The 17,145-nt window shown below is 33.2% G+C and overlaps 1 protein-coding gene across 3 annotated transcripts; it reads left to right on the top strand.

The window, feature by feature from the left end:
* The first annotated feature begins 12,095 nt into the window (after positions 1–12,095).
* On the top strand, positions 12,096–16,714 carry LOC100254655 (LRR receptor-like serine/threonine-protein kinase GSO1). Of its 3 annotated transcripts, none has more exons than XM_019221174.2 (3): positions 12,096–12,940; positions 13,025–15,997; positions 16,117–16,714. In XM_019221174.2, exons 1-3 carry the CDS (start codon positions 12,598–12,600, stop codon positions 16,479–16,481), a joined length of 3,681 nt encoding a protein of 1,226 aa, XP_019076719.1. In that variant the 5' UTR covers positions 12,096–12,597; the 3' UTR covers positions 16,482–16,714. The 3 variants fall into 3 exon arrangements, with proteins under 3 accessions (XP_019076719.1, XP_002265191.2, XP_010653998.1); XM_010655696.2 differs by having other exon boundaries at positions 12,726–12,834; XM_002265155.5 differs by having other exon boundaries at positions 12,096–15,997.
* The last annotated feature ends 431 nt before the right edge of the window (positions 16,715–17,145 follow it).

The following is a 17,145-nucleotide window of genomic DNA, read 5'->3' as shown; positions in this document are numbered from 1 at the left end:
TGACTTTTTGAGTGTTTTACCTTTATTTTATTGAAGTTCCCCATTTTTTTTAATTTCTTTTTACAGTCTTTCTCCAATTCAAGTTCCCTACACATGTAAATGAAAGTGTTTTCTACTTATGTTTCCCATTATTTCTTACTTCCTTTTCCCATATTGATGATTGTTTGTTGGCTATATATATGAATTTCTTTTGAGAACTTATTGTATTTTTTTAATGTCTTTTCCTTCTTCAACTTCTTCTCTGAGTCAAAAGCTTTGTCATAAAACAATTTAAATTAAAGTTAAAGGTAATTTTGATAGGGTGCCTTATGAATTGTTGAACAATCAAATAATGTTTGAATTGTTATTTTGTTTGGTGCATTCTTTTGGATAAGAAATCTGTAAATGTTGCAGTCAGTGTTGTATTAATTGAGCAAATAGTGATAAGACTTTTTATATCAACAAGTTTTAGGCTCTGTTTGTTCTGATTGATTACAAAATCATGTAAAAAACTTGCTTGTGTCATTGGATAAAATGCTTATGATTCAGATTGTAAGACTGCTAACCTATATCAACGATGACATTACAATACATGAGCTAAATGAAGTTGGTATTTCTAGTTCTAGAGAATTGCATACCAAAATACTCTCACTTGTTTTTCTGAAAAAAAAAAAAAAAAAAAAAACCTAATGGAAATGAGATAGTAAAATTAACATGGTTAGGGAAAAAAAATTGGAGATTGCTACCCATAAAGAATGGTTGCACTTTGAGAGTTGGGTTTGGTTTAATCCGGTTTGTTTCTGTTTCATCTAGCGACCCTTAGTATTTTGTTCTTTGATTCTAATTCTAAAACTTCATCTTCATTCACCATCACCTACAAAAACATTAGAAGAAAACCCTTATGAGCTGCGCAAAACTAGTTATTAAAAATAAAAATAGTTCCTCCATCTTCAATCTCTAGTTTTTTCTTCCCTGATAGTTCATTCTCCTAAGATTAAAAATAAAAATAAAAATAAAGGAAAAAGGAAAAAAAATCATGCCAAATTTATTAATGAGGATGCCAAATTTACGCCTATAAATTAATGTTGAATTATCTTCCTTAAATGTGATGTCACATATATAAACAATTATTTTACCTTTCTTATCTTTACTAGGAAAATTTGAGATTTTCTAGATTCTCCCAAGATGACAACGAAATCTTTAACCTTTCTTTTTCTACCTCTTGTAGGAAATTTTTTAATTTTCCCAAAATAATAAGAAAGTTTTAAATTAATTCTTTTTAAAGTTTTTTTTCTCTCTCAACTTAATAGAAGATACTATAATTTTTAATAAAATTAAAGATTAAATTAAGAAAAAAATGTTAATAAAAATGATTTTGTCATGTTTGATTTATTATAAACATATAAAAAGAAAATCAAATGTAATTAAAATTAATTATTTTTATAATAAATCAAATGTAATTAAAATTATAATAAAAATGATTTTGTCATGTTTGTTTTATTATAAAAAATGAAAAAAAATCTTTTTATTTTAAAATTTATCAAACTCTTGTTATTTTTATTTATTTTTCTTTCATTTTCTCTTTGTATTTTCTTTCCAATTTTATAAAAAGTAAAATAAAAAAAATATTTATGATCTAATTAATAATAAATCTATTTTTTTTATTTACTTTTCTTTCTTCCTTTTATACACTATACTTCAACAATTTTATTTCTCATTCAAACACACCCTTAAATTCTATTGGTGATTCTAAAAGTTGTCTCCTCATAGGGTTCTTATTTGTGTTGGGATTGTACAGATGACAACTGAGATAACAGATGTTGAGGATATAGGAATGTGGAAAGGTAATATAGAGAAAATCTTTATTAACATCATGCTAAATGAAGCTAATATAGGTAACATGGATAGTGATACATTTAGTACCAACATATGGAGAAGGATCTTGCTTGAGGTTAATAGCCAAAGGAAAAAAAAATTCAATTTGAAGTAGCTTAAACAAAAGTTTAACAAACTGTGTGCAATACACTGTTAGTTTTCTGATCTTTTAAAGCATAATGGATTTGGTTGGGATGATGAAACTAACACAGTGCATGCTTTAGAGGAAACTTGGAAAAATTACATTAAGGTAAAAACAACTTCTAAACTAATCATTTTTTTAAATTAAATATTTGGTATACACTAAGAGTGGGTTTTTTTCTCCTCTATTAGACACACCTAAATACAATAAGATTCAGCTCAAAGGGATGCCCAAACTACACCTTGCTATGATTAATCTTTAATTCGTCAACAATAACCGATGCCCTTCACTACTTTTCCACCCAAGATCCACCAAACATTGATGATGAAGATGAGATGGATGACAATTTAGAACATGGTGGAGTGCATGTGGATGTAGATAATGAGATTCCTAATGATCTTTTATGACCAAAGACAATGAGAGGAGTGGCCACCCATTTTGGAAAGCGTGCAACTGATTCTCTATTAGAGTGTAGAGGTAAGAAAGAGTCCAGATGAAATCAAATGAAATATACTTTGAAAGCTTGGGTTGAGGCATTAAAGGCTAGAACTTAGACATCTCGAGTTAGAACTGAAGCATTGTTGGCTACAACGGAAAGATATAAGGGTGGAACTAGTAGTGAAACTACTAGTGTAGGTAATAATGATTTTAGTATAACAAGGTCCATGACAATCTTACAAACTATTGACTTGCTGGATAAAGACTAATATTTTACAGCTAATAGAAATTCACAATACTGGAGTGGAGAAAGAGTTTTATGAATATGTCTGATGAAAGGAAAATGACATGGCTTGATAGGCTTTAAATGTGAGTGTTTAGACGAATAACTATTATGATGATATCGTAATATGTATTATTTATCTTTTGTTTAAAATCTTTTACCATGTTCTTTAGCTTTTCATCATATGGATGTTATTTATGGTTATGAAACTTATATTATATCTACTTTAATGTTCGTTTTGTGTTATTTTATATTATGAGTTAATTTGTTTTGTGTAGTAACCAATGGATGATAACAACACAAGTAGTGGTTCACTATATGAGTCAACTTCATCTTCTAAAGAGGACGATGATTTAGATGAAATTTTTATTGCTCACGTAATGAATGTGAGGAAATATTTTTATGTAAGACACCTCAAAGGACATCAATGTTAAGTAGTGCACAATTTGTAAGAGATATGATACATGGTCATCCTCAGACATGCTATGAACTATTTCGGATGGATGAAGAAACATTTTTTTAACCTTTGTGATCATTTTAAGAGATATGAAAACTTAGAGGATACACGATTAGTCATAATTGAAGAGGCAATTGCTATGTTCTTACTAATAGTAGGACATAATGTGAGAATCAGGATTGTAACAGACCGTTTTCAACACTCCATAGAGACTATCGCTCGACACTTTAATGAAGTTAGACATGCATTATGTCGACTAGACAAAATTATTATATGTCCTAGCAATATGGCTAATGAGGTGTTTTCATATGTTGCTAGTAATCTTAAATATTTTCCATGGTTTAAGGTAAGATTTTATAAATAAAAAAATATTTATAATTGTGAATTTCGTGTGCATAAATAGTTTTTATAACTATTGTTTTAATTCCTTAATAATAATAATAAATGTGTTAGAAAAATTAGGTTAATCCAAACCTATGGTAATCACCCTAAAGGGAGGGTGAATAGGGTGATGGTTTCTTTTTACAAATTTAAACTATGTGAATGTAAGAGATAAATGTATGCAAGTATATAATAAAACAATATAAAGGCAATTGCATATAAAGTAAAAGAGTAAGGAAGAGAGAATGCAAATACAATATCTTATAGTGGCTCGGCGCAACCCGACCTATATCTACTCTTCTCTAGCTTCAATCCCAAGCTTGAGGTTCCACTAATTCAAGGCTTCCAAATCAATCCTTCAAGCAATACAATTGGATTATGGTTCCAATACACCCTCTTGGACTTTTGGCTCCAAGCACCATTTACACTTCTCAAGAGATACCCCACTCTTGAACAACTCTTCAAGTGATACTCCACACTTGAGAATCCCTAAGTGAGACCTCACACTTAGACTTTTCTTCTCAAAGATTTACAAATGATTTCACAAAATCCTAGTACAAAACTTTAGGCTCAAATGATACAAGAAAACTAAGATTGAAAGGTGCACTAAATGATATGCAAGTTTTAGAACAATGGTGCACTCAAAAATACTTTTCCAATGCTTAAATATATTCAAGAAATATTTAAGAAGGTTAAGTCCATAAAAAAAATGAAGATTTAGAGGAACATTTGGAACATTTCGTTTTTGAGCTCCAGTTCCTTCAGAAATGGTAAGATCTTTGGAGCATTTTCTTTTATGGTTCATATTTCGGATTTTTAAGTCTATAAAAAAATGAAGATTTAGAGCCTTTTTATAGAGGAAAAAAGTCAAACTAGTTGTTGGGGGTTCGACCGGTCGACCTTCAGCTCGACCGGTTGACTAGCCGTTAGCATTTAATGCTTAGCAGGTGACCGTTGGACCTCGACCACCCCTTGACTGGACCTCGACCGATTGAGGTGGGGGTTGACCAGTTGAGGTTGAACCTTGATCAATTGAACAACTGTTCTGGAAGTGAGATAAGATTTTTTTTGCACCCCTCGACCGGTTAAGATGGGGGTCGACCGGTTCCTCATCCGATTCAATCGGTTGAGTCATTTTTGGCTCAACAACCAACTTTTTCAACTTAAAATATTTTAAACAAGTTTGGAAAATATTTGACACAAGGTTTTGGTTGAAAACATGAAATCATCCAATTTTAAAATATTTGAAACAAAATAACTCTTGGATGATTTTGGTGCATAAGTAAAGAATGTAATGCATGAAAATCCTAGTGCACCAACAACTTTACAAAGAGATCTTATGAAGCTTAGGTCTTGAAAAACACTTATCTTTGAGGTCTTCCTCTTCTTTATGATTTATCTTTGGCTTGATTTGTCTTTGTGATTGCCACTTTAGAAATTGTCTTGCCTAATCATACTTGAAATATAATCATTAGTTCTAAACCTTGTTTTGTTATCATCAAAATCGAGATTAACCAAACCTTGGTTTCACAAAATGTTTGTTATTGTAGGAATGCATCGATGCAATTGATGGCACCTATATTAGTGCATGGGTCTTTTTGGATGTATTGACTAGAAAAAAAGTCAATTTTCCTTGGCCAAGTGAAGGAAAATATTATTTAGTTGATTCTAGTTATCCTTGTACATTTGGATTTTTGTCAACATATCGAGGTGAGCAATATCATTTATAAGAATATCGAGGTAGATGTAATTAACTTGTTAGGTATAAAAAACTTTTTAACTATAGACATTCATTCCTTCGGAATATTATTGAAAGATGTTTTGGTTTTTTGAGATATGATTTCCAATATTAAGGATGATGTCTTGTTATAAGTCAATTATGTAACCATCAATTGTTATTGCATGTTGTACTCTTCATGATTGGATTCGTCTATCAACCCAAAACGATAAGTTATTTAGAGAATATGAAGTAGAAGACTTTTTAGTCCAAGGTGAAGAAGAGAGCATAGTAGCATAAGTCATTCAATTGATTTATCATATAAGAATGCAACAGTTATAGCAGCTTGTAGAGATCAAATTGACAAGTGATGTGGGCAAATTATATCAATGTCAATCCATGACTTGTACTGCTTTTAATTCTAAATATTTGTCAATACTTCAATTATATGTTAGAATTTATATATATTTGTTAACTTAACTAGTTCTCATTAGTGTTATGTGATGTATGTTGTAATTTCTAATGATTAAATATTGCTTATAAATTTGATTTATAATAGTAAAAGTAGGATGGACAAAAGACTCATGTTATTGTGGGTGTGGACGGAAGCGTATTTTAATGTCAAAAACACAAAAGAACAATGGTTGTTGGTTTTATCGTTGTCCATTGTATCATGTAATTATGTCATGTAAGTACATTTAATTATCACATGAAAATATATTGATATTAATGAAATACACACATCATATTTTATTTTATTTTTTTAACAATTTATGTACTGTAGGAACATCCTCACTACTTGATATGGGTTTGACGAGTATAATCTACAACAACCTCAACAACTAGTTGCCAACTTATGACACCCAATACCGATAACAAATCCTCAAAGTTGTCTTCTACTTATTGGTTGTTGTGGGTGTAGCATTGTCATATGTTTTTTTATTTATTATTATTATTTATCATCTTTCTTCTTATTATTTTAATTATTGTTAAGTGAATGTATATATTATCTAAAAATTTGGCATCTATAAACTCTGAAACTTTAATATATTATATTAAAATATGATATTGGTATCATAATGCTTATAGTATTTATTTGTGTTAATATTGATTGTGTTAGTATGCACATAATTTAGATGATTTTTTTAATGAAAACATGTATTAGTATGATGCATTTATGATTAAAATAAATGTTTTCAAATAATTATAGAGTTTACCATATGTACAAATGCAAATATTATTGAAATTAATATCGTTACATATGGTTACAAAGTCATCTTTTGTTTAAAAAAATTATAACTGGTGTAAAAAAAACAACTTTCAAACTTGTTTTTCATTTTACTTGTTCTAAAATTTTTTTTTATTAACTCAACTGAACATGTTTTTTTATTTTTTATTTTTTTTTAAGAACAAAAATTGTTTCCTAAAGTTCAGTTCCTGAACACAATTTATTTTCTAAAAACAATAAAATTTGTTCTTAAAAGTTGTTCTCAAAAAATGTTTTCCATAATAGTTTTCAATTGTAGGATGTTTATAAATATTTTCCAATATTTTCTTCATAATTTTTAGACTTGATCCTAGTTTGTCTTATATATATAGTTAGCAACAACCATGTACTAAATAATCAATTAGATTAATAGAAATGATCTCATCGTTCCCTTCATTTTCATAATTTCCCTCACTGAATTAAGATAATTACCTAATTTAGAATACCACATCTTCAAATTAATTTAAAATTTATATCAATTTTCACTCATTTACAGGGTTAGCCTTATTGAAGAATAGAGACTCAATCAACTCTTATAATATATTTATTTTCATCCATATTAAAAACTTATTATTGCTTATTTAAAAATCAAAACATTTTCAAACCGCGATCACTTATTTTCATAATTATTAAATATTATTACTTATACCAAATTTAATAAGATATTATCATTTCTCTTTATTAAATTAGCATAATTTTATATTTATCACAACCTTTATTTTTTCAATTTCTATCAAAATAATATTCTTGTATTTTTTATTGAAAAATAAGAATTTCAATTAACTCCTCTTTATTAATTCTCTATATTCATTTTCATCATAATTTATTATTTTAATTTATTAAATTATTATGTAATCACACCATCCTTCCCTCAAAAATCATTTGTCATTCCTCTTATATCAAATTTAATTCATTTTATTTTTTATATCTTATATGTGTTCATCATCAAAATTAAAATATATTTAAACCTGATATAACTATCTCATCATTCTAAACTCTAATGTGTGGTTTTTTTAGGGATTGGATGCTAAGAGTCTATTTGGAAACTGTTTTTTAGAACAGTTTTCTATTCTTCAAAACAAAAAATATAAAGAACATGTTTGGTTGTTTTTACTTATTTTCTTAGGATAGTTTTAAGAAATAATTATACAAACATGTAGAATGATTAAAAATAAAATATTATATATATAAATTATTTTTAAAATACATTTAAAAATATTAAAAATATTTTAGGTTCACAAACAAACTTTTATTCTACAAATATTAAAGAATAATTTTCAAAAATTATTATCATAAACTATTTTTCAGAATTGTTTTAAAAAACAATCACCAAACATACCCTAAAATTTTTATTTTGTTGAATTTGGGATATTATTAATAAATCAATAAAATATTTCCATATTTGATATTACATTAAATCAATGACAAAACTATCACCGGATGAATTTCATAATTAAAACTTTGAAGGTATAGATATTATTTTTCAGAAATATCATATTTGAATTGTTCACTTTAAATAAATTTTTTATTTGCGTACTTAAATATCCTTTTATTTTTATTTTGATATTTTCAATTTCTAATATTACATAAACTTTGAAGGTATAGTTATTACCTTTTAGAAATATCATATTAGAATTGTTCACTTTAAATAAACTTTATATTTGCGTACTTGAATATCCTTTTATTTTTTATTTTGATATTTTCAATTTCTAATTTATGTAATATTGTATTTTTTTTATATAAGATTATTAGCTTTTTTTTTTATTGGGTATTAATAAGACAACAAATAAATGACACTTAATAATTTAAATGTCAATCATAAAAATAAGAATAGAAAATAAGGTGGTGTTTGCTTTTTGGTTGAATAGAAAAAATTAAAATACTTGACTTTTTCTATTCAATTAAAAGTAACTTCTTGATATTAATAAATATAATTAAAGTAAACTTGTTATCAATAAGTTTAGTTTAGTTATATTGGTTGATATTAATGAGTTATTTTTAACTGAATGGAAAAAAGTTAAATATTTTAACTTTTTTTATTTAGTTAAAAACAAACACCACCTAATTTTTTTTTTCCCATGTGATTTACTATCTACTACTGTATACAAACTCTTTATGAACTTATGTACGTAATCCAATAAGGTATATGTCATTAACCTCTCAAGATTACTTCTCAAATTCTTTAAATATTAGATTCTTCTAGTACGTGATCAACTTGCACACTTTACAACTCCCCAAGAGCATATATTGAATCCTGATTAAGAAATTACTATGACATGCAATGTTTTAAAAACAAGACCACATCAATTGGTTCAACAGATTTGATTGTCAATCAAAGCTCAGCCGATTCGGTTCATCATTTGAGCTAGAGTCTACATTAAACTGGACTTGAACAAGGTGGATCAACGATTGGACTGTTGACCTAATGAATTAGACAATCGAATCAAGTATTTTTTTTTATCTTCAATTTTGTTTATGCAAAAGCCCAACCCAACAGGCCCACCAAGATGTATTTTCACTTTGCTATTTTTTATGCGAAGCCCAACCCATTTTTATGGGCAAACCGAGCCTAACCATCCTTATAATGAGCTATTATTGTAGGAAGCTAAGATTGAGAAGGAGATTTAATGCTCTCTTTATTCTCATCAACTCCCCACATCCCTCGTTATTCTCATCAACTCCCAGTGTGGGATGAATGATATTGAAACTAAACAAAAATTCCATGGAAAAAAATCTCAACCAAGGACTTGAACCTTGGACTCCAGCTTTAAAAAGTTATCAAGGGTTATAATTTATTGCTTAATGTTACAAACAAAACTAAAATATATTTATAATTTGATAATGGGAGGATAAGAGGTAAAGACAGTCATATCACACATGCAAAATTTGTGAACATAAATTCCTTTTTGAAAAATTTTGGTATAGCAAAATTGGACTTTTTTTTTGTTGATTTGAAAAATGATATGGATACAATCTCTATTTTGTTCCACTGATTCTTCCTTTTCTTGTTAATCGAGAACTTGAAGAAGATTGATCTTGAATAATTTGAGTATAATTTGCTCGCCTTTCCCAACTTATGTTTTGAAAGTTTTGGAATTGACCTTATTTATAGGTGTTGGAAATATTACATTTGGATTTTTTTTGATTCTTTAGAAATATTATTACTTATTTAAAATAATATTTAAGAATATTTTGAATATTATATTTAGTAGTCTTTAATTTCTTTTTTTACAAAACTTCATCATTACTTTTTTCAATTTTCAAATTTACTATTTTTTATTCTAATGATTATATTTTGATTGCTAATATATATATATATATATATAGAAAATTTATATCATAAGACAACCTTTAATTGAACACAATTTAAATTATCTTAAAATTAAATCGAAGATAACCCACAATTAAAAAATATTTAATAAAATATGAAATATAAAACTATAAAAAATCAATTTGTAAAAATCTATTTATGACGTATATAAAAATTTAAATAAAATTAATTTTACAATTTTTAGATAAATAAATAAATAAACAATATTTTTATAAAATTTATTTAGTATCCATGTTTATCAAATTTTGTTGTTATTTCTCATACGGGTGGAATTCTTGTTGTTACTTTTATTATTCTTTTAAATTCTTAATCAAGTGAAGGAAATAAATTTTCATTTTAAAAGGTGGGGGGAGGCATGTGGTTGCCTGAGCCATTGCTGCTTGGCGTTTTGCACGGAGGCATGCATGTGATATTTGACCTTGTTCAATTCACAAACAACACAGATTGTACATATCATTCCATTCTGCCCTTCACTCCTCTAAACCTTCCAATTCAATCCTTATAATAATACACAGTAGGCCCTGTCGTGGAGTTTGTATGTATTGTGAAGTAGGTGACGGTCCATCATCCTCTTCCACACATCATCCATTCCCCTCCATTATTGCATACATATCATATTCCAATTATCACATCGTTGGAATCTTCCATGCTAATTTAATAAGTGTTGGTAAAAGCGATAATATTATCTTTAACAATCTCCAGCCCCACCAGAGCTAGGACAGAATTCAACTAGGAAAATAGGCTTCCGGTCGGCAGGCTCATCTGTTATTCTCTACGCAAAAAAATTGACCCCTGCCTGCCTATTCTGATATTTGAACAAGCAGGGATGATGTTAAATAATCAGAAGATTGTCCAGAAAGGATCATTTCTTGTCTAGCCTGGTGTTTTGTTAAAGATAAAAAATTGGACTCTCGGTTCACATGATCCAGGGGAGACATTAAAGAAAATAAAAACATTGCATATCTATTAGCTATTGGGCTCTGTTGTAACATACTAAGCAGTGGTTGGAGTATTCTAATTGAACATGTGTAGAGACAGAGAATCAATAATTGTTGGCAGCAAAATAGACCAAGTTGCATCTGATTTTCTCACCTTTGAAGGCATATAGCAACAAGGCCTTTCCAAACCCTTTCAGTGTTGGGAAAAACAATGGGGGGGTTGTTAACCAAATAGACCCGAACCAAAGCACTATAACTTTATAATCCTATCTCGGAGGAAAGCCAAGGATGAAGCCCTCCCTAGAATCACAAACGAGATGGTCCGCATCACTCATCTTCCTTTTAGATTGGGCCAAATTTCTGATGGCGAGTGAATAATTTTACACATGAATTACAGATTAACCACAACCTGCTCACTCAAAGCTAATATGTTCCTTTTCCCAACAACTGTGGTAGGCGTCTTATTTACTATTTGAACCTGCTCACGAGATGGCCTCTTTAAAGAGATATGCGATAGATTATGAGGTATGGGCCCGTGACTGACAAGATAAATGTGAAGCCTCCTTTCCATAGCTGATTGAAGCTCTGGACTTCATGAGCAAGGAAGGTAAAACATAGGCCATGACTATTAGAAATTAAAAATCCATGACTTGTCACATTTGGTAAATTAGGTTAGACATTTGGGAAAAAAACAGAGGAAGAGTTTTAAGGAACATCTCCACTTGATGAGCCGCATAATTGAGTGGTGAAGTGGAAAAGTAAGAGTAGGGAATATATTAGAGAGGTCACGAAAGGACATCAAGGTTTGGTAGCTCAACCCAATAACAAGTAAGAAGCAAAGGACCTATATTTGTTTTCTATTTATTCTTTTGATTTTTTAAAAGGGGTGTATTGTATTTAAATATAAGAGGGACTCGGAAGTTTGTTGCAGACGTAGGGAGTGGGGACTGCTTTGACTTTGTGAAGCTTCAAGTACAATTAGAAAAGATCATGAAGGAATATATTCATGGATCCATATGGGAATTCAACCGCTCACTTTCATAATAGGGGTTTCAGTCCTGTTGAGCTAACACACTAAAACAAGCAAATCCATTAGCATCACTCAACCACTGTATCTTCCCCTATGTAACCTCATATCTCTCTGTCATATTTGTTCCACCACTCTTCTTCGCATAGTAGTTATGGATGTTTTAGTTTCCAACACCTTTCCGTGTACGCTGTCTACATCGATTATTCATTCATTCGTCGAACATTTTTATCCCCCGTATTAGCCTAGTTGTTGTCCACTTGTCCCTTATCATTTAAGACACTTTTGAGTTAAATGCATCTCTCTCTTCCCACTCTGGTCCTTTGACAATTGCTCTGTGTGCTGCATTAATTTTACTGACAGAGTAGCTATACCAGTTACACACCCCCTCTTAGTCTTATCTCAATCGCCACCCATTAAGGACCCTGCAAATTTCCAAATTTCCAAAGCAACATGAATCCGCGTAAAATTGAAGAAGCATAGCTCTGCATGCAGTGGTTCACAAGGGTTGCCTTCTTTGCTCAAACCACGCGTCTTCTCGCCAACCAAGACCCATTGCCCTCACCACGCATCACCTGCCAATATTCATGTTGCAGGCAGCAGCTGGCTAGCAGACATCGGCATCAAACGATTAATGCCTCAAACCACTCAAAGCTCTCTTTCTCTTTCGATTTCTCTCATTCTCATATAGTGATATCAAATCAAAGCTTCTGTTGGGAGCTTCACTTTGTTTCCTCGTTTTTGGCAGCTAGCTAGCCAGCAATGGCGATGCTGAAGAGAATTGTATGGGTTACTGTTATTGTTGCCTTGATGTGCCTTTCATCTGGTTATTATGTGTTGTGCAAGGAAGAGGAGGAGACTCTGAGGATTCTGTTGGAGATTAAGGAGTCATTTGAGGAAGACCCTCAAAATGTGTTGGATGAGTGGTCTGTGGATAATCCCAGTTTCTGTAGCTGGAGAAGAGTTTCATGTAGTGACGGCTACCCTGTTCATCAAGTGGTAGCTCTCAACCTCTCTCAGTCCTCATTAGCTGGCTCCATATCTCCCTCCCTTGCTCGTTTAACAAACCTGCTCCACCTTGATCTTTCTTCTAACCGCCTCACCGGTTCCATTCCACCTAACCTTTCTAACCTTTCTTCTTTGCTTTCTCTACTCCTTTTTTCTAATCAACTTTCTGGTTCCATTCCAGCTCAACTCAGTTCCCTCACCAATCTCCGAGTCATGAGAATTGGGGACAATGCTCTCAGCGGTTCAATTCCTCCCTCCTTTGGGAATCTCCTCAACTTGGTCACTCTTGGTTTAGCATCATCTCTTCTCACCGGCCCAATACCTTGGCAACTCGGCCGACTCACTCGACTTGAGAACCTGATTCTGCAGCAAAACAAACTCGAGGGTCCTATTCCACCCGACCTCGGCAACTGTTCAAGCCTTGTAGTGTTCACATCTGCACTCAACCGTCTCAACGGATCAATCCCACCAGAACTGGCTCTTCTCAAGAATCTCCAACTTCTGAACCTGGCCAACAACACTCTATCTGGGGCGATTCCAGGCCAACTTGGTGAATCGACTCAGCTTGTTTATCTCAACCTTATGGCCAATCAACTTGAAGGTCCAATCCCAAGGTCTCTGGCACGCTTGGGTAGTCTTCAGACTCTTGATTTATCGGTGAATAAGCTCACTGGACAAATTCCACCAGAATTGGGCAACATGGGGCAGTTGGTATACATGGTGCTGTCAACCAACCATCTTTCTGGTGTTATACCAAGAAACATATGTTCCAACACCACCACTATGGAACACTTGTTCCTGTCAGAGAATCAAATATCTGGTGAAATTCCAGCAGATTTGGGATTGTGTGGGTCCTTGAAGCAGCTTAATTTGGCCAATAACACCATCAATGGGTCCATACCCGCTCAACTTTTCAAGTTACCATATCTGACTGATCTCTTGCTCAACAACAACAGCTTGGTCGGTTCAATTTCTCCCTCCATAGCAAACCTCAGCAATCTGCAGACGCTTGCATTATATCAAAACAATTTGCGTGGAAATCTACCCAGAGAGATTGGAATGCTTGGGAAGCTTGAAATTCTGTATATTTATGATAATCGGTTATCTGGGGAGATTCCTCTAGAGATTGGCAACTGTTCGAGCTTGCAAAGGATCGATTTTTTTGGAAATCATTTCAAGGGGCAAATTCCAGTCACCATTGGCAGGCTAAAGGAACTGAATTTTCTTCATCTCAGACAGAATGACCTGTCCGGTGAAATTCCCCCCACCTTGGGCAACTGCCATCAGCTAACTATCTTGGACCTGGCAGACAACAGCCTTTCTGGAGGCATCCCTGCGACATTTGGATTCCTCCGAGTCCTTGAGGAGCTGATGCTTTACAACAACTCTCTTGAAGGTAATCTCCCTGACGAGCTGATCAATGTTGCCAACCTGACCAGAGTAAATCTCTCCAATAACAAATTGAATGGTAGCATTGCTGCATTGTGTAGCTCTCATTCCTTTCTTTCTTTTGATGTCACAAACAACGCATTTGATGGCCAGATTCCAAGAGAGTTGGGATTTTCACCTTCTCTTCAAAGGCTTCGGCTAGGGAACAACCATTTCACAGGGGCAATCCCCAGGACCCTGGGAGAAATCTACCAACTTTCACTTGTGGATTTCTCAGGCAATTCGCTCACTGGATCAGTACCAGCTGAGCTTTCATTGTGCAAGAAACTGACCCATATTGATCTCAATAGCAACTTTCTTTCTGGGCCAATCCCATCCTGGCTTGGAAGTTTGCCCAATTTAGGAGAGCTCAAACTCTCCTTCAACTTATTTTCTGGGCCCCTTCCTCACGAACTATTTAAGTGCTCCAATCTGCTGGTTCTTTCACTTGATAACAATCTCCTTAATGGGACTCTGCCTTTGGAAACCGGTAATCTTGCATCCCTTAATGTTCTCAACCTCAACCAAAACCAATTTTATGGACCAATTCCTCCTGCCATAGGTAACTTAAGCAAGCTTTATGAACTTCGTCTCTCAAGAAACAGCTTTAATGGTGAAATACCTATTGAGCTTGGAGAACTCCAGAATCTTCAAAGTGTTTTAGACCTCAGTTACAACAATCTTACTGGGGAAATCCCACCTTCTATTGGAACACTGTCCAAACTGGAGGCGCTTGATCTATCTCACAATCAACTTGTTGGTGAAATCCCATTCCAAGTGGGTGCGATGAGTAGCTTGGGCAAGCTTAACTTCTCCTATAACAACCTTGAGGGCAAATTGGACAAGGAATTCTTGCACTGGCCAGCAGAGACGTTCATGGGAAACCTGCGTCTTTGTGGAGGGCCTCTGGTTCGCTGCAACAGTGAGGAATCCAGTCATCATAACTCAGGCCTAAAGTTATCATATGTGGTGATAATATCAGCATTTTCAACCATTGCTGCAATTGTTCTACTGATGATTGGAGTTGCCCTGTTTCTTAAAGGCAAGCGAGAGTCCCTTAACGCAGTGAAGTGTGTTTACTCTTCCAGTTCTTCCATAGTACACCGAAGACCACTCCTCCCCAACACTGCTGGGAAGCGAGATTTCAAATGGGGAGACATAATGCAAGCTACAAACAATCTGAGTGACAATTTTATAATTGGGTCAGGAGGGTCTGGAACGATCTACAAGGCTGAGTTATCCAGTGAAGAAACAGTGGCAGTGAAGAAGATACTGAGGAAAGATGATCTCCTGCTGAATAAAAGCTTTGAAAGAGAAATTAGGACCCTGGGAAGGGTTAGGCACAGGCACCTAGCAAAGTTGCTGGGTTGTTGTGTCAACAAAGAAGCAGGTTTTAATCTGTTGGTATACGAGTACATGGAGAATGGAAGCTTATGGGATTGGCTGCACCCAGAATCAGTGAGTAGCAAGAAAAGGAAGAGCCTTGACTGGGAGGCGAGGTTAAGGGTTGCAGTGGGATTAGCTAAGGGAGTGGAGTATCTCCACCATGACTGTGTCCCCAAGATCATTCACAGGGACATCAAGTCCAGCAATGTGTTGCTTGACTCTAATATGGAGGCACATTTAGGGGATTTTGGGCTGGCAAAGACTCTGGTTGAGAATCACAACTCCTTCAACACCGACTCAAACTCATGGTTCGCTGGGTCTTACGGTTATATTGCTCCAGGTATGTCATGTGAACTAATTTCTGCTTAATTTGTATTAGTATTTATTTTTGTCTTGTCGAGTGATTCTATTTACTAGGCTATTACCAACACTAACAACAAAACAATTGAATGCTATCAGAATATGCTTATTCATTGAAGGCAACGGAGAAAAGTGATGTTTATAGTTTGGGTATCGTGCTGGTTGAGCTAGTGAGTGGAAAGATGCCAACAGACGAAATTTTTGGGACGGATATGAACATGGTGAGGTGGGTTGAATCGCACATTGAAATGGGACAATCGAGCCGAACGGAGTTGATTGATTCTGCATTGAAGCCAATTCTACCAGATGAAGAATGCGCAGCATTCGGAGTGCTTGAGATCGCACTGCAATGCACAAAAACTACCCCAGCAGAAAGGCCGTCTTCTCGCCAAGTTTGCGATTCCCTAGTCCATTTGTCCAACAACAGAAATAGAATGGTGGACTGCCATAAGAACCCCCATTGATCCTTCCATACTTGCATGTATAGCTGAATGGAGCGTTTGGATGATCAAACCGTATAAAGACAAACCACCTCCCCTCCCAATCTCATTCCGATTTTATGCTGATTTGTTCTCAGCCATGTTGTTCAATGACGCAGCTACAGAGTGCATCCACGGGAGATGGAGTGGAAAAATGTGATGAAAGTAATGAGAAATAACATTAGAATTCGAGATGAAATACTATATATTTAAATAGATATAGTTAGAAAAATGATTTTCTTGTATGTTTTATTTATCATGAAAATATGAAAAAAAAGAAACAAAGAGTTATATATAATTAAAATTTTACATATACATAGAAAAATAAATAAATAAAATATGCTTAAAAAAAGCATATAAAAAATAGGGGCTCACAATTCAGGTTCTAGTGACCGTTCCGATCAGTAATAAGCTTGTCATAAATTCATAAAATCTTTTGTGGTATCAATTTAAGCATCATGCAAGTAAAACTAGCGCAGACCAGAATGATTATATCCAATACAGCAAACTGGTACTCGTCTCATGAAGACAAAGGTTTCGATAGGTTCCATCTCAAACTGTCCGAAGCCTCACCCAAACCTTAAAAGCTTCAAAACCTAGAGCCTGATAAAAGTTATACAAACACCTTGCTTAGCATACCCCATAATAA

The sequence above is a fragment of the Vitis vinifera genome, chromosome 1 (assembly GCF_030704535.1).
Source record: "Vitis vinifera cultivar Pinot Noir 40024 chromosome 1, ASM3070453v1".
NCBI classification, from domain to species: Eukaryota; Viridiplantae; Streptophyta; class Magnoliopsida; order Vitales; family Vitaceae; genus Vitis; species Vitis vinifera.
This window is presented reverse-complemented; position numbering and strand designations above follow the sequence as displayed.